The sequence below is a fragment of the Ranitomeya imitator genome, chromosome 1, assembly GCF_032444005.1.
Source record: "Ranitomeya imitator isolate aRanImi1 chromosome 1, aRanImi1.pri, whole genome shotgun sequence".
Lineage (NCBI taxonomy): Eukaryota > Metazoa > Chordata > Amphibia > Anura > Dendrobatidae > Ranitomeya > Ranitomeya imitator.
In genome coordinates, this window is record NC_091282.1 from 947,074,145 (window position 1) to 947,092,308 (window position 18,164).

The window sequence follows — 18,164 nt, forward strand, 5'->3', positions numbered from 1 at the left end:
GGAGAAGATTGGCACCTTCAGAGCAGTCAGGTCAGCGTTTTCGGCCAGTTTCCCCGCAGAAGTGGAGTCCCAAGATGGCCCCCGAGATTTGCAGGGCACTTCTCGTTCCAAACGAGAAGCGCCTGGATAGTGAGCGGGGCTCCAGCGGTGGGTGGGGAATTAAGCTTGCGGCCTAGTCCGGCTGAAAAGCCGGGGACTACATTTCTGGAGCCTGCCAGCGGTGCGCGCCGGAGCGCCAATTGACCACGGCTGGGGTCCAGCCAGCGGCACTTTTCCCCAGGGACCAGAACCACACCTTCCCACGCAGGCAGCGTGAAGAAGGGAACTACTCACCGCCATCGAGTAGGAATGCAGCCTCCATTGCGAGGGTATGAGCTCAATCCATCCTGCTTTTGTCGGGGGATGGAGAGCACCCTCCGGTCATCTTCATCAGTGCCTGCCGCAGGGGACTTACAGCTGTCGTGGGGACTACATGATGCCATCATGTGAGGGCCTTGACATGCGGTGGAGCCCAGGAGAGGCACATAAGAGCCAGAACTCTATGTGCTCGCCATCTTACAGGGGGGAGATCGGAACCGTATAGGAACCGTCGCCCCAAGCGTAGATTAGGCGTGCCCTAGTCGTCGCAGGAGAGGGTACGGGGAGGTATACTCCACGTGCTCGCCTGTTGATGGTTCAGGGGAGGGTGGACCCTTGAAAGGAATCAGTCGCCCCCTTCACTCCGTTAATTAAAAAATAAAAATTTACAGAAAATCAAAAAGAAAATAAAAACGTTGGGGTCTGAAACAGACCCAAGTGCCTCCTACAGACACTAAGCAAGAATTGGTTGAATATTGCCCAGTGAGGGTGTATACTGCAGGGGAGGCGTTAAATCTTTCAATGTTAACGTAGTGTCCTAGTGGCAGCAGCATAACACCCATGGTCCTGTGTCCCCCAATGAGGCGTAGGAGAAGAGATGACCAAGCTTCCAAAAGGCAAAGATTTACTGATTAAAAGATTTCATCATGGGTGTAGACACAGCTACGCACTTCAAACATCTATTGCATTCTTTAACAAAGATTTAAGAAAGCATGGATGTTCAAAATGCGTAGCTGTGTCTACACCCATCTTTTAATCAGTAAATCTTTGCTTTTTGGAAGCAGGATCATCTTTGTCATCTTCAGTGCACCCTTGGCGTGGCCAAGGATGCAGTACCCAATTACACCTCTTTAATTTGCATACTGAGCACTTAAAATCAAGCATTCAAGAGTGTGTTACCATAACTCAGCCAGTGGCTCTGTACCTCCACTTAATGTCATTACCGCCGCTGGTTTGCGGCCTTCATTCTGTACAGTCTTACAGACAGGGGTTGTGCCAACACTGAGTGGTTCTAAGCTCCTGCAATGTCTATGCAGAGGTGCAGCGCTGCTGACTCAGTTTGGGCAAGATGTGACCAAGTGCTCAGAATGCAAATTGAGGGGGATACAGCATTGCACCTGCCCGTAGCCACACAGAGTTCATATCAAGGTACATATAAAATACAATTTTCATTTTCCTTCTGGCAACTAAAACTTAATTAAATGCTGACCTAGTCAGGGAGGCCAACATGTAGTGCGTAAACGGGACAGTCTGCATAAAGGTTATATATCCCCTTTTCGTCCAAATTGCAGTTCTATAAAACATACCTCCTCCTCCAGTTTTTGTCTGGAATTCTGCAGGTCATCCCTTTCTTGTGCAACACTTTTTATTTCTTTGGTGAGTTCAAGTAATATCTGAGAAGTTGCCGCTTTTTCTTTCTCAGCTTCTTTCAATTCAAAGTCCTTGCTCTTTAAGGCCTCCGCAGCCTGCTCCAATTCAGTAGTCAAATTTTGTTTAGACATATCAAAAACACATCTGTCTTCAGCAGCTTTGTCCAGGATATAATTTTTTTCTTCTAATTCTCTCTCTAGCGAAGAGGACTTTGTGGAGATTAAATATAAATATAAAAACACAACAAAAACAAGTGAGACATCCCTGCAAATATGGCTGCTATTTAGTGATTTACAATGGGGAAATTCATACCTTTTCTTCAAGTAATGAAATATCATTTGTCAGCTTTTCCACTCTATGCTTCTGCTGCTGAAGTTCTTCTTGAGCCTTTAGAAGATCATCTTGGATTTCTGTAGACTGAAGGGTGAAAAATGCCATTAAACATCATTCCTATAAAAAGATGGAAACAGCCACTCTTAAAATCAGGCAACCTATACTAAAAGTGGGGAGTTTAGATGCACTTCTAGTCAACCCTGCAACTAAAGGGCATTTTTTTGATTCAGTAACTTGAATGGCTACAGGTATACTCCAGATTTACATATTTGAGGATTAGACACCTATACGCCCTGTGAGGCAGTGAGGACAATCGTATACGACGGTTGTTAGATGACCCCAGGTTGTATACTGAACCCACAGGAGAGCTTTGTAATTACAACCACAGCTGTGGTTACAACACAAAATAAAAGTGAGTGTGGACTTGGTCAAGCTAATTGATGAAGTCAGATTTAGGAAAACAGGACATGGGCTTTAATTTTTGAAGAAATCTGTAGGAAGGTAGTGAGACAGATCGATCACTCAACTTTCAGGTAAGGGTTGGGTGTGTGTGTGTGTGTGTGATGGTGTGCAAGAAGCAGAGCAGGAGTTTGTGTATGCCTGTCTGTGTGAAATTGAACACAAACCAGAGCCAAAGACTAGAGCAAAGCCATTACCACACCCGTCAGTTATACGGTGGTGCAGTTGCTAACAGATTGATATGGACGTTCTGGCTGTGAACTGGATGATAAAGGTTTGGATTTATTTTGCAAGTTGGCAAATAAAGACATTTTACTATACGTTACTATATACAATTATTAGGTTCTGTAGAAGGATATAGATCTGGGGATTTATTGTGATGGAATATAGGCTGAACTCGATGGACAAATGTCTTTTTTCGGCCTAACTGTTACTATTTAAGCTGAACTTTCTTGGGTCACTGTCTCATTACCGCACGAACGTGAAAGTCGCTGCCTTACATATGGTGGAGAATGCGGGGCAGTGTGAATTGATGCATACCCATAATAAAACTGCATGTCTGTGATTAAGCTGGCTATGCTGCAACTCAGGCACGCAGAGATGGAGGAACCACTGAAGTATCTGATCCTCAATGCGCAGCAGAAGTTTCAGCAGCAACAGCAGACTAACAACTTGATTCTACCACCGATTGAGACTCTGCGAGAGATGCCCCCCACCACCGACAGTCCAGGACAAGGCCAGGTCGGCGCTGAGGAATATTAGTCCGAAGGATGACATGGAAGCCTTTCTCATTGTGTTAAAGAGAAATACGGATCAGGACAGTTAGCCGATCTCCCAGTGAGCTGAAGCAGTGGCCCCGTTCCTGATGGGAGATGCTCAGAAGGCCTATATTGACCGCAGACAGGATGACACCCAGGACTACGGGAAGCTCAAAAAAGGCAAGATCCTAGCCCAGATGGGTGTTAATACTCATGAATGGTCAGAGTATTCTGGTGTGGAGGCCAGACCCGATAGATCTCACACATATGACTAGTTGCATTTAGTTAAAAAAAAAGTTTCAAGCCAGAGACCTTGAGTCCAACCCAGATGGTAGAGAGGGTAAAAGTCGACCGGTTGGTGTGAACACCGCTGCTACCCATACAGAGCTGGGTAGACAAGGGAACCCAGGCAATCTAGATCAGGTGATTAGCCTGATATAACGTTATATGACCATCCAGGACTTGGTATGGGACTCTGCCCCATTGCTGGCATCACGTCAGCTCCATCAAGCTCAGAAGCCTGGAAAAGGTACACAACCCTCTGTTGGGGTCAGTCAGAACCGAGCCCATAATGAGGGTGGCAGGAGAACAGTTTCCCTTAAAGCGGTCTCACAGATTTGCAGTACCAAGGGATAGGGAAGTGTGGCTGCCAACTGACCCCTGACTGCTGAACCTAGATACCGGATGAGTCAACTCGCAGTCCATATGTATGCCCAAGTCTACACCACAGATGCATCTGTGGCAGGTGCGCATCAATAGACACCAGGTGGATGCTCTTTTGGACTCTCGGACACTAGTGACACTTGTCAATGGGTTATTGACTTCCGGGTTAGAACCCACTGTTGGGGGAAGAGTCAGGGTAATTAGTATACACGACAAACATTGGGAATATCTGAAGGAGGAGGTTGCCTTTTCCACCCCGGGATGAGGAAGCGCAAGCAACTATATCATGTAAATCTGTTAAAAGCATGAACATAATGGGAATGTATGGTTACAGATGAGACTCCATCATATCTACTTTGGACCTTCTGACACCAGTCCACAAGGAGGCCAGGAATGAGGTGAAGATAAGCAACAACCTCTCTAAACAGTAGTGATGAAGGATGAGCTGGCAAAAATAGTTCCGGTACATGAGCCGGAAGTACGTGTCGGCGCATGCGCACTTATGTTTTTCGCCTTTGCCCACAGTAGGGCAAAGCATACTGCGCAGGCGCAAAAAGCTATATTTCTGAGCAGGCGCAAGATGTTGCACAGGACAAGAGGTGTTATCTGTGATGTATGATGGCGACCAACAGCCGATGGGCGTGATGTAGAGACCCGAAACCACGCCCATCAGACCAGACTGGTAAATTAACATACAGCGTGGGACACATTAAAAAACGTTTTTGTGAGTATACAAGGGGAGTCAGGGGGTTCTATAACTATGTAAGGAATGCACAGCAGACACTTAATAAGGTGATATTTTTAGCTGCTATGCCATAAAACTGGTGACAGATTCCCTTTAAGAGGAACATAAAGTCACCTACTTGAGTAGGAAACTTACCCCGGCAGAGAAACTATAGCGTTCTGGAGAAGAAGGAGTGTTTGGACACCAACTGGGCCTTGAAATCCCTACGCTATTACTTACTTGGTTGGTAACAGACCATTCACCCCTAGTCTGGATGAGATCTGCCAAGGAGAGGAATGCTCAGGTCACCAGATGGTTTTTGTCATTGCAAAATGTTTCTCGGTGGAACATCAAGATGGGAAGTTGTAAGCAAATGTGGATGCCTTGTCACCAGCACCCTGTATGGTAACTGGTGTTCAACCCCACAACTTGGAACAGATGGGGTGGGGGGGATGTGAGGGAAATCATATACAAGGGCATTTATGTGTCCCCCAGGATGTGCATAGAAATACACTGAACCCGCTGAAGAGCTTTGTAATTACAGCCACAGCGGTGATTAAACGCAAAATAAGAGTGTGGACTTGATCAAGCCATTTCATGAAGGCACATTTAGCAAACCTGTCAAAGGGTTTTATTTTTGGAGAGATCTGTAGGAAGATAGTGGAATGGCTTTCTCTTTCTCCACGCAGCATCTTGGAAGTGGCCCATGTTCATGATTTCCAATTAAAACTTTCAAGCAAGGATTGGGTGTGTCAGTGTTGGTTTGCAAGCAGCAGAGCTGGAAGCTCTGTGTATGCCTGTGTGTGAGACTGAACACAGAATAGAGCCAGAGACTATAGAAAAGCCATTACCGCACCCATGAGTTATATGGCAGTGCAGTCGCCAACAGCAATGGACTGATAAGTGCATTCCGGCTGTGAACTGGATGATAGTGTTTGCATTAATTGTGTAAGTTGGCAAATAAATTTAAAAGTTGATCTTTCTTGGGTTACGGCCTTATTTTCCTTCCCCCGGGTGTTGAGAGTCTCTGGCTCTTGTGTCAGCCTTTTTTTGTGTTTCTTTTTTTAATATCAATTTACTTTTTTGTCTTATGGTAGAGGCTATTTTTGGCACCAAAGTCATCAAAACGCTGAACGCAATTCGTGAATTTAACGCAAAGCCAAAAACCGGAATTCCTGCCTTGAACTGTATTTTGAGACTTGCGTAATGAAAACTAAAAACATACACCAGTCGAGCACATATAGTAATGACTTTAAAGAGGCTAAAACTTTGCGAGTGCTTCTTTATCCACTGCAATCATATTATACAGCACTGTGTACTTACAGTTGCTTATTTTGCCTTTACCCAGCTAATTCTTTTCTCTGCTCTATGTAGAAACAGGAAGTCTCTTTTCTCTGCATTTATCATTCCCCTCTTCAACTCCTGACTCAGGTGCTCTTTTCCTCCCCATCTGGGATTTTTCCAGCGACTCATGACTCATACAGGGAAAGGTGACCTCCTGCTTCTGCATAGAGCTTAGGATTCAGCTAGTCCGTTTTTAATCATGTGAGGTCATAGACCTAATGGAAAACAGAAGAATAAACAGGTAAAAGGGCAAAATGAGCAATTGTAAGTACACAGTGCTATATAACATGATGATTGCAATATATTAAGGGGATAAAAATGGTGATGGGATGAGTGCTTCTTTAAAAAAACAACAATGAATTGGGGTCCATGTTTTCATGCAAAACTTTCAGAGCTTTTCAGGTGATATATTAGTGTGGGAGCATAACTTGATTTTACTCTATTATTCGTGGGGAGAGGGGGTGTTTATGTCAAGTGTGAAAATTGTCCTGGTAGCAAAACGGTTAAAGCAACATTGCAATAAGTTTAGCTTCATTTTGTCCTTTACCAGTTTTTGCAATTCTTCATTTCTCAGCTCCATTTTGTTCCGCTCCTCGGACGCAGCTTTCAGTTGTGCAGTTAGGTCAGATATTTTTTGGCCAGCTTCAGATCCCTCTTTTTCACACTTATCCAGAGCCAATTTTTTGGTCTCAATTTCATTGTGAAGATCTTCCCGTTCTAATAGCAGTTTCTCCTTTGACAGCTCAATAAGCTCTCGCTCACTATTGGCTTCCTTCAAAAGCAAAACGGTTTCCTGCAATTGGTTCTCAACTGAAGCCAACTGGTAGAGAAAAAAAAACAACAAATAAAAACAGACAAAGATGCTATATCATATCTGTGGAATATGAACAGAAAATATAGTATTGATACCAACACCATACCTTTTGTTCTAAAGATGTAGTTTTACATGTTAGCTCTTCTACCATCTGTATCTGCTGCTGAAGATCGTCTTGTGCCTTTCTAAGATCATCCTGAGTTTCTATAGACTAAGGAAGAAGACACAAGACGACTCAGAAACTGCTCACAATTCATAAGGCAACTTGCTGTAATTAAAGGCACCATGTCAAGATCGTTTGCCTCATTAAATAAACACTACTAATTCATAGGAGCTCAGGAGGTTACTGAACATAATGCAGAAATACAAAATCTGTATAGCTTCATATCTTATGGAGGTAGTTTATCATTGGTATACGACATCCCTCAGGCAGAGACGCGTAATCCCGAAGCAGGTCCATCTGCATCCCACACGTGTAATAACATGGCCTCAGCTTCATGGGTGTGCTGCACATACACGTGAGCTCTTCAGAGTTGCCTTGAGATTACGTATTTCAGCCAGAAAGGGGAAACCACATCTGTAGTATTTGAAGAAAATAATGCAAAACACACAAAGAAATGCATATAGGTGCATAATCAGAAAGGTTAAACTTATGAAGAACTTGCAGTCCTCATTGGCCCCAATCTTCTCCATCTCATGTCCTGATTCTGCTCTGCAGCATTACAATGAAACCCTGCAAAGTGCTCTGGATGAAGCTGCTCCTCCTATACATAAAACAATTCAGCACAGACGGCAACAACCGTGGCACACGCTGCAAACACGTTTCCTGCAGCGGTGCTCCAGGTGCGCAGAACGTCTGTGGAGAAAATCTAATCTACCAGAAGATTTCATCCATTATAAGTTCATGCTAAAGACATACAATTCTGCCCTTCACCTCTCCAAACAAACCTACTTTAACACCCTCATCACCTCCCTGTCCAATAACCCTAAACGTCTCTTTGACACGTTCCAGTCCCTACTCAACCCAAGAGAGCAGGCCCCAACCACGGATCTCCATGCTGACGATCTGGCCAATTACTTCAAAGAAAAAAATTGACCACATTCGACAGGAAATCATCTCCCAATCTCTTCATACCATGCACTGTCCTCCCTCCCCCACTGCATCTAGTTCACTTTCTGACTTTGAAGCAGTTACAGAAGAAGAAGTAAGCAGGCTCCTTGCATCTTCTCGCCCGACCACTTGCACCAGTGACCCCATTCCATCACATCTCCTCCAGTCCCTTTCCCCGGCTGTCACCTCTTACCTAACAAAAATATTCAACCTTTCCCTCACTTCCGGTATTTTTCCCTCCTCATTTAAGCATGCCATCATACATCCATTACTTAAAAAACCATCCCTCGATCAAAACTGTGCCGCTAATTATAGACCTGTCTCTAATCTTCCCTTCATCTCTAAACTCCTCGAACGCCTGGTCCACTCCCGTCTTACCCGCTATCTCTCAGAGAACTCTTCTCGACCCTCTTCAATCTGGCTTCCGCTCTTTACACTCTACTGAAACTGCCCTCACTAAAGTCTCTAATGACCTACTAACAGCTAAATCTAATGGTCACTACTCCATGCTAATTCTCTTGGATCTCTCTGCAGCATTCAATACTGTGGATCACCAGCTCCTCCTCACTATGCTCCGCTCCATCGGCCTCAAGGACACCGTTCTCTCCTGGTTCTCCTCCTATCTCTGACCGATCCTTCACTGTATGTTTTGCTGGTTCCTCCTCCTCCTCTCACCTTCCCCTTACTGTTGGGGTTCCTCAAGGATCAGTCCTAGCCCCCTCCTCTTCTCGTTGTATACTGCCTCTATTGGACAAACAATCAGTAGATTTGGTTTCCAGTACCATCTCTATGCTGACGACACCCAATTATACACCTCTTCTCCTGTTGTCACGCCGACCTTTTTAGAAAACACCAGTGATTGTCTTACTGCTGTCTCTAACATCATGTCCTCCCTCTATCTGAAACTAAACCTGTCAAAAACTGAACTTCTCGTGTTCTCTCCCTCTACTAACCTACCTTTGCCTGACATTGCCATCTCCGTGTGCGGTTCCACCATTACTCCAAAGCAACATGCCCGCTGCCTTGGGGTCATCCTTGATTCTGACCTTTCATTCACCCCCCCCCACATTCGCTCTTCTTACCTGCATCTCAAAAACATTTCTAGAATTCGCCCTTTTCTTACTTTCGACTCTGCAAAAACTCTTACGGTTTCACTTATTCATTCTCGTCTGGACTATTGTAACTCTCTACTAATCGGCCTCCCTCTTACCAAACTGTCCCCGCTCCAATCTGTCCTGAATGCTGCTGCCAGGATCATATTCCTCACCAACCGTTACTCCGATGCCTCTACCTTGTGCCAGTCATTACACTGGCTACCCATCCACTCCAGAATCCAGTACAAAACTACTACCCTCATCCACAAAGCACTCCATGGCTCTGCACCACCCTACATCTCCTCTCTGGTCTCAGTCTACCACCCTACCCGTGCCCTCAGCTCCGCTAATGACCTCAGGTTAGCATCCTCAATAATCAGAACCTCCCACTCCCGTCTCCAAGAATTTACATGTGCTGCGCCGATTCTTTGGAATGCACTACCTAGGTTAATACGATTAATCCCCAATCCCCACAGTTTTAAGCGTACCCTAAAAACTCACTTGTTCAGACTGGCCTACCGCCTCAATGCATTAACCTAACAATCCCTGTGTGGCCTATTTATATTAAAAAAAAAAAAAAAGGTCCCTCGCATTATGTTCTCATTCACTTTATGCAGTTAATAGCCCTCTGTGTCTGTACTGCTACATACTTAGGCAGTTAACTGGTTCATGCAGCTTTACATGAACACCCGAGCCTTACACTATGGCCGGTCCGAATAACTAAAGCAATTGTTACCATCCACCTCTCGTGTCTCCCCTTTTCCTCATAGTCTGTAAGCTTGTGAGCAGGGCCCTCATTCCTCCTGGTATCTGTTTTGAACTGTATTTCTGTTATGCTGTAATGTCTATTGTCTGTACAAGTCCCCTCTATAATTTGTAAAGCGCTGCGGAATATGTTGGCGCTATATAAATAAAAATTATTATTATTATAAAGGTTATCCCCATAATATAAACTAGCAGGGGACATTTAGTGGGGTAAAAACTGCCGACAGGTTGCAGTGATTGGAAGAATCATCCTTAATTATTAATGAACTGTACAATGTCACAAGCTCCTGAGGGAGCGATATTAAAACGCTTACACAAAGTTTAAAAATAAACAAACCACCACAAGTAACAAACCCCCCAACCTTTTAATAAGAGATCATTCAAAAACCAATACTTGCCATTTGTACATTCTCTCCAAGGTCTTCCTTCAGTTGGTCCCTTTCTGACTGCAGACTCTGAATTGTGACCCTCAGCTCATTGCTTTCATTTGTCATCATTTCCATGTGTTGCTGAAGATGGAGAAGCTTTTCCTCAATCTTTGATTTCTCATTACTCAAGGATGCAAACTGCGCTTCCATGTCTTGCAAGTTGCCATCTTCAGTGTTCTGCAACATTTTTTAATAAAAAGGTATAAAAAGGGAAATTGACATCTTGGGGATATCCTTGATGTATTGCTCCGCTTATTTGGACATTTTGTTTTTAGAGTCCTCGCTCTTGGATTCTAATAATCTTTTACCCCCAGTTATGTGTTATATATTATACTAGCTGAAGAGCCCGGCGTTGCCTGGGCATAGTAAATATCTGTGGTTAGTTATAGCACCTCACTTCTCTTATTTTCCCATCACGCCTCTCATTTTCCCAATCACATCTTTCATTTTCTCCCTTACACCTCTCATTTTCTCCCTCACTCCTCTCATTCCCCCCCTAACACTTGTCATTTCGACCTCACATCTGTCATTTTCCGATCACTCCACTATTTTCCCTCACTCCTCTCATTTTGCACTCACACCTTTTCATTTTCACCTCAGTATATACATGTTTGTCATCTCCCTTATATATAGTATACACCTGTATGTCATCTCCTGTATATAGTATATACCTGTATGTCATCTCCCCTGTATATATAATATACCTGCTGTGTGTCATCTCCCCTGTATATAGTATATACCTGTATGTCATCTCCTCCTATACAGGTCCTTCTCAAAAAATTAGCATATAGTGTTAAATTTCATTATTTACCATAATGTAATGATTACAATTAAACTTTCATATATTATAGATTCATTATCCACCAACTGAAATTTGTCAGGTCTTTTATGGTTTTAATACTGATGATTTTGGCATACAACTCCTGATAACCCAAAAAACCTGTCTCAATAAATTAGCAAATCAAGAAAAGGTTCTCTAAACGACCTATTACCCTAATCTTCTGAATCAACTAATTAACTCTAAACACATGCAAAAGATACCTGAGGCTTTTATAAACTCCCTGCCTGGTTCATTACTCAAAACCCCCATCATGGGTAAAGGTACCTTCACACATAACGATATTGTTAACGATATCGTTGCTATTTGTGACGTAGCAACGATATCGTTAATGAAATCGTTATGTGTGACAGCGGCCAACGATCAGGCGCCTGCTGGGAGATCGTTGGTCGCTGAATAAAGTCCAGAACTTTATTTCGTCGCTGGATCTCCCGCAGACATCGCTGGATCGGCGTGTGTGACACCGATCCAGCGATGTCTTCACTGGTAACCAGGGTAAACATCGGGTAACTAAGCGCAGGGCCGCGCTTAGTAACCCGATGTTTACCCTGGTTACCATGCTAAAAGTAAAAAAAAACAAACAGTACATACTTACCTACCGCTGTCTGTCCTCCAGCGCTGTGCTCTGCTCTCCTCCTGTACTGGCTGTGAGCCGGAAAGCAGAGCGGTGACGTCACCGCTCTGCTTTCCGGCTCCCAGACAGTACAAGAGGAGAGCAGAGAAGCAGAGCGCAGCGCTGGAGGACAGACAGCGTTAGGCAAGTATGTACGTTTTTTTTTTTTTTTTTTTTTTACTTTTAGCATGGTAACCAGGGTAAACATCGGGTTACTAAGCGCGGCCCTGCGCTTAGTTACCCGATGTTTACCCTGGTTACCGGCATCGTTGGTCGCTGGAGAGCGGTCTGTGTGACAGCTCTCCAGCGACCAAACAGCGACGCTGCAGCGATCCGGATCGTTGTCGGTATCGCTGCAGCGTCGCTAAATGTGAAGGGGCCTTAAGACTAGCGACCTGACATATGTCAAGAAGGCCATCATTGACACCCTCAAGCAAGAGGGTAAGACCCAGAAAGAAATTTCTCAACAAATAGGCTGTTCCCAGAGTGCTGTATCAAGGCACCTCAATGGTAAGTCTGTTGGAAGGAAACAATGTGGCAGAAAACGCTGTACAACGAGAAGAGGAGACCGGACCCTGAGGAAGATTGTGGAGAAGGACCGATTCCAGACCTTGGGGAACCTGAGGAAGCAGTGGACTGAGTCTGGTGTGGAAACATCCAGAGCCACCGTGCACAGGCGTGTGCAGGAAATGGGCTACAGGTGCCGCATTCCCCAGGTAAAGCCACTTTTGAACCATAAACAGCGGCAGAGGCGCCTGACCTGGGCTACAGAGAAGCAGCACTGGACTGTTGCTAAGTGGTCCAAAGTACTTTTTTCTGATGAAAGCAAATTTTGCATGTCATTCGGAAATCAAGGTGCCAGAGTCTGGAGGAAGACTGGGGAGAAGGAAATGCCAAAATGCCTGAAGTCCAGTGTCAAGTACCCACAGTCAGTGATGGTGTGGGGTGCCATGTCAGCTGCTGATGTTGGTCCACTGTGTTTCATCAAGGGCAGGGTCAATGCAGCTAGCTATCAGGAGATTTTGGAGCACTTCATGCTTCCATCGGCTGAAATGCTTTATGGAGATGAAGATTTCATTTTTCAGCACGACCTGGCACCTGCTCACAGTGCCAAAACCACTGGTAAATGGTTTACCGACCATGGTATTACTGTGCTCAATTGGCCTGCCAACTCTCCTGACCTGAACCCCATAGAGAATCTGTGGGATATTGTGAAGAGAAAGTTGAGAGACGCAAGACCCAACACTCTGGATGAGCTTAAGGCCGCTATTGAAGCATCCTGGGCCTCCAGAACATCTCAGCAGTGTCACAGGCTGATTGCCTCCATGCCACGCCGCATTGAAGCAGTCATTTCTGCCAAAGGATTCCCGACCAAGTATTGAGTGCATAACTGAACATTATTATTTGATGGTTTTTTTGTTTGTTATTAAAAAACACTTTTATTTGATTGGATGGGTGAAATATGCTAATTTATTGAGACAGGTTTTTTGGGTTATCAGGAGTTGTATGCCAAAATCATCAGTATTAAAACAATAAAAGACCTGACAAATTTCAGTTGGTGGATAATGAATCTATAATATATGAAAGTTTAATTGTAATCATTACATTATGGTAAATAATGAAATTTAACACTATATGCTAATTTTTTGAGAAGGACCTGTATATAGTATATACCTGTATGTCATCTCCTTCTATATATAGTATATATCTGTATGTCATCTCCTCCTGTATATAGTATATACCTGTGTGTCATCTCCCCTGTATATAGTATATATCTGTGTGTCATCTCCTCCTGTATATAGTATGCGCGTGGCGAGTTTTGAGCGGCGACTTTTATGTTTCGACTTATGTGGCGAGGTTGGTGTATTTGTGGTGAAATGTGTGCTGAGGGTAATATGTGTTCAAGCACGTGGTAGTGTGTGGCGCATTTTGTGTGTGTTCATATCCCCGTGTGTGGCGAGTATCCCATGTCGGGGCCCCACCTTAGCAACTGTACGGTATATACTCTTTGGCGCCATCGCTCTCATTCTTTAAGTCCCCCTTGTTCACATCTGGCAGCTGTCAATTTGCCTCCAACACTTTTCCTTTCACTTTTTTCCCCATTATGTAGATAGGGGCAAAATTGTTTGGTGAATTGGAACGCGCGGGGTTAAAATTTCGCCTCACAATATAGCCTATGACGCTCTCGGGGTCCAGACGTGTGACTGTGCAAAATTTTGTGGCTGTAGCTGCGACGGTGCAGATGCCAATCCCGGACATACACACACACATTCAGCTTTATATAGTAGACTAGCTGAAGAGCCCGGCGTTGCCTGGGCATAGTAAATATCTGTGGTTAGTTATAGCACCTCACTTCTCTCATTTTCTCCCTCACACCTCATTTTCTCCCTCACACCTCATTTTCTCCCTCACACCTCTCATTCCCCCCTAACACTTGTCATTTCGACCTCACATCTGTCATTTTCCGATCACTCCACTATTTTCCCTCACTCCTCTCATTTTGCACTCACACCTTTTCATTTTCACCTCACACCTCTCATTTTCACCTCAGTATATACATGTTTGTCATCTCCCATATATATAGTATACACCTGTATATCATCTCCTGTATATAGTATATACCTGTGTGTCATCTCCTCCTGTATATAGTATATACCTGCATGTCATCTCCTCCTCTATATAGTATATACTTGTGTGTCATCTCCCCTGTATATAGTATATACCTGTGTGTCATCTCCTCCTGTATTAGACCTCGTTCACACGTTATTTGCTCAGTATTTTCACCTCAGTATATACATGTTTGTCATCTCCCTTATATATAGTATACACCTGTATATCATCTCCTGTATATAGTATATACCTGTGTGTGTCATCTCCTCCTGTATATAGTATATACCTGCATGTCATCTCCTCCTCTATATAGTATATACTTGTGTGTCATCTCCCCTGTATATAGTATATACCTGTATGACATAAAACAACTCGGCACAGACGGCAACAACCGTGGCACACGCTGCAAACACGTTTCCTGCAGCGGTGCTCCAGGTGCGCAGAACGTCTGTGGAGAAAATCTAATCTACCCGAAGATTTCATCCATTATAAGTTCATGCTAAAGACATACAATTCTGCCCTTCACCTCTCCAAACAAACCTACTTCAACACCCTCATCACCTCCCTGTCCAATAACCCTAAACGTCTCTTTGACACGTTCCAGTCCCTACTCAACCCAAGAGCGCAGGCCCCAACCACGGATCTCCGTGCTGACAATCTGGCCAATTACTTCAAAGAAAAAATTGACCATATTCGACAGGAAATCATCTCCCAATCTCTTCATACCATGCACTGTCCTCCCTCCCCCACTGCATCTAGTTCACTCTCTGACTTTGAACCAGTTACAGAAGAAGAAGTAAGCAGGCTCCTTGCATCTTCTCGCCCGACCACTTGCACCAGTGACCCCATTCCGTCACATTTCCTCCAGTCCCTTTCCCCGGCTGTCACCTCTCACCTAACAAAAATATTCAACCTTTCCCTCACTTCCGGTATTTTTCCCTCCTCATTTAAGCATGCCATCATACATCCATTACTTAAAAAACCATCCCTCGACCAAAACTGTGCCGCTAATTATAGACCTGTCTCTAATCTTCCCTTCATCTCTAAACTCCTCGAACGCCTGGTCCACTCCCGTCTTACCCGCTATCTCTCAGATAACTCTCTTCTCGACCCTCTTCAATCTGGTTTCCGCTCTTTACACTCTACTGAAACTGCCCTCACTAAAGTCTCTAATGACCTACTAACAGCTAAATCTAATGGTCACTACTCCATGCTAATTCTCTTGGATCTCTCTGCAGCATTTGATACTGTGGATCATCAGCTCCTCCTCACTATGCTCCGCTCCATCGGCCTCAAGGACACCGTTCTCTCCTGGTTCTCCTCCTATCTCTCTGACCGATCCTTCACTGTATGTTTCGCTGGTTCCTCCTCCTCTCACCTTCCCCTTACTGTTGGGGTTCCTCAAGGATCAGTCCTAGGCCCCCTCCTCTTCTCTTTGTATACTGCCCCTATTGGACAAACAATCAGTAGATTTGGTTTCCAGTACCATCTCTATGCTGACGACACCCAACTATACACTTCTTCTCCTGATCTCACGCCTGCCTTATTAGAAAACACCAGTGATTGTCTTACCGCTGTCTCTAGCATCATGTCCTCCCTCTATCTGAAACTAAACCTGTCAAAAACTGAACTCCTCGTGTTTTCTCCCTCTACTAACCTACCTTTGCCTGACATTGCCATCTCCGTTTGCGGTTCCACCATTACTCCAAAGCAACATGCCCGCTGCCTTGGGGTCATCCTTGATTCTGACCTTTCATTCACCCCCCACATCCGATCACTGGCTCGCTCTTCTTACCTGCATCTCAAAAACATTTCTAGAATTCGCCCTTTTCTTACTTTCGACTCTGCAAAAACTCTTACTGTTTCACTTATTCATTCTCGTCTGGACTATTGTAACTCTCTACTAATCGGCCTCCCTCTTACCAAACTCTCCCCGCTCCAATCTGTCCTGAATGCTGCTGCCAGGATCATATTCCTCACCAACCGTTACACCGATGCCTCTACCTTGTGCCAGTCATTACACTGGTTACCCATCCACTCAAGAATCCAGTACAAAACTACTACCCTCATCCACAAAGCACTCCATGGCTCAGCACCACCCTACATCTCCTCTCTGGTCTCAGTCTACCACCCTACCCGTGCCCTCCGCTCCGCTGATGACCTCAGGTTAGCATCCTCAATAATCAGAACCTCCCACTCCCGTCTCCAAGACTTTACACGTGCTGCGCCGATTCTTTGGAATGCACTACCTAGGATAATACGATTAATCCCCAATCCCCACAGTTTTAAGCGTGCCCTAAAAACTCATTTGTTCAGACTGGCCTACCGCCTCAATGCATTAACCTAACGATCCCTGTGTGGCCTATATTAAAAAAAAAAAAAAAAAAATTAATTAACTGGTTCATGCAGCTTTACATGAACACCCAAGCCTTACACTATGGCTGGTCCGAATAACTATAGCAATTGTTACCATCCACCTCTCGTGTCTCCCCTTTTCCTCATAGTTTGTAAGCTTACGAGCAGGGCCCTCACTCCTCTTGGTATCTGTTTTGAACTGTATTTCTGTTATGCTGTAATGTCTATTGTATGTACAAGTCCCCTCTATAATTTGTAAAGCGCTGCGGAATATGTTGGCGCTATATAAATAAAAATTATTATTATTATTATTATTATATGTATGTCATCTCCCCTGTATATAGTATATACCTGCTGTGTGTCATCTCCCCTATATATAGTATATACCTGTATGTCATCTCCTCCTGTATATAGTATATACCTGTGTGTCATCTCCCCTTTATATAGTATATATCTGTATGTCATCTTCTATATATAGCATATACCTGTATATCATCTCCTCCTGTATATAGTATATACCTGTAGGTCATCTCCTCCTGTATATAGCATATACCTGCATGTCATCTCCTCCTCTATATAGTATATACTTGTGTGTCATCTCCCCTGTATATAGTATATACCTGTGTGTCATCTCCTCCTGTATTAGACCTCGTTCACACGTTATTTGCTCAGTATTTGTAAGCTAAATTGGCAGCCTGATAAATCCCCAGCCAACAGGAAGGCCTCCCCCTGGCAGTATATATTAGCTCACACATACACATAATAGACAGATCATGTGACGGATAGCTGCCATATTTCCTATATGGTACATTTGTTGCTCTTGTAGTTTGTCTGCTTAATCAGATTTTTATTTTTGAAGGATAATACCAGACTTGTGTGTGTTTTAGGGCGAGTTTTGTTTGTCAAGTTGTGTGTGTTGAGTTGTGTGTGGCGACATGCATGTAGCGACTTTTGTGAGATGAGTTGTGTGGCAACATGCGTGTAGCCACTTTTTGTGTGTCGAGTTGCATGTGACAGGTTAGCGTAACAAGTTGTGTGCAGCAAGTTTTGCGCATGGCGAGTTTTGCGCGTGGCGAGTTATGTGTGGTGCGTTTTGAGTATGTGCAAGTTGTGTGAGGCAACTTTTGCATGTGTTGCAACTTTTGTGCATGTGGCAATTTTTCCGCATGTGCAAGTTTTGCGTGTGGCGAGTTTTTCATGAGGTGAGTTTTGCACTTGTGGCGAGTTTTGCAAGAGCCTAGTTTTTGCATGTGGCGAGTTCTGCGCGTGGCGAGTTTTGAGTGGTGACTTGTGTTTCAACTTATGTGGCGAGGTTGGTGTATCTGTGGTGAAATGTGTGCTGAGGGTAATATGTGTTCAAGCACATGGTAGTGTGTGGCGCATTTTGTGTGTTGATATCCCCGTGTGTGGTGAGTATCCCATGTCGGGGCCCCACCTTAGCAACTGTACGGTATATACTCTTTGGCGCCATCGCTCTCATTCTTTAAGTCCCCCTTGTTCACATCTGGCAGCGGTCAATTTGCCTCC

The 18,164-nt window shown here is 44.3% G+C and overlaps 1 protein-coding gene across 2 annotated transcripts in view; it reads right to left on the reverse strand.

Moving 5' to 3' along the window:
* CENPE (centromere protein E) overlaps positions 1-18,164 on the reverse strand; it is a 206,619-nt gene that overhangs the window by 42,786 nt on the left and 145,669 nt on the right. For both annotated transcript variants that reach the window (XM_069743668.1, XM_069743664.1), the window contains 5 exons: positions 10,192-10,398; positions 6,930-7,034; positions 6,557-6,829; positions 2,041-2,145; positions 1,665-1,937 (listed from right to left, as the gene is read on the reverse strand). In XM_069743668.1, coding sequence (XP_069599769.1) covers positions 1,665-1,937; positions 2,041-2,145; positions 6,557-6,829; positions 6,930-7,034; positions 10,192-10,398 — 963 coding nt within the window. The remainder of the gene's footprint in view (positions 1-1,664; positions 1,938-2,040; positions 2,146-6,556; positions 6,830-6,929; positions 7,035-10,191; positions 10,399-18,164) is intronic.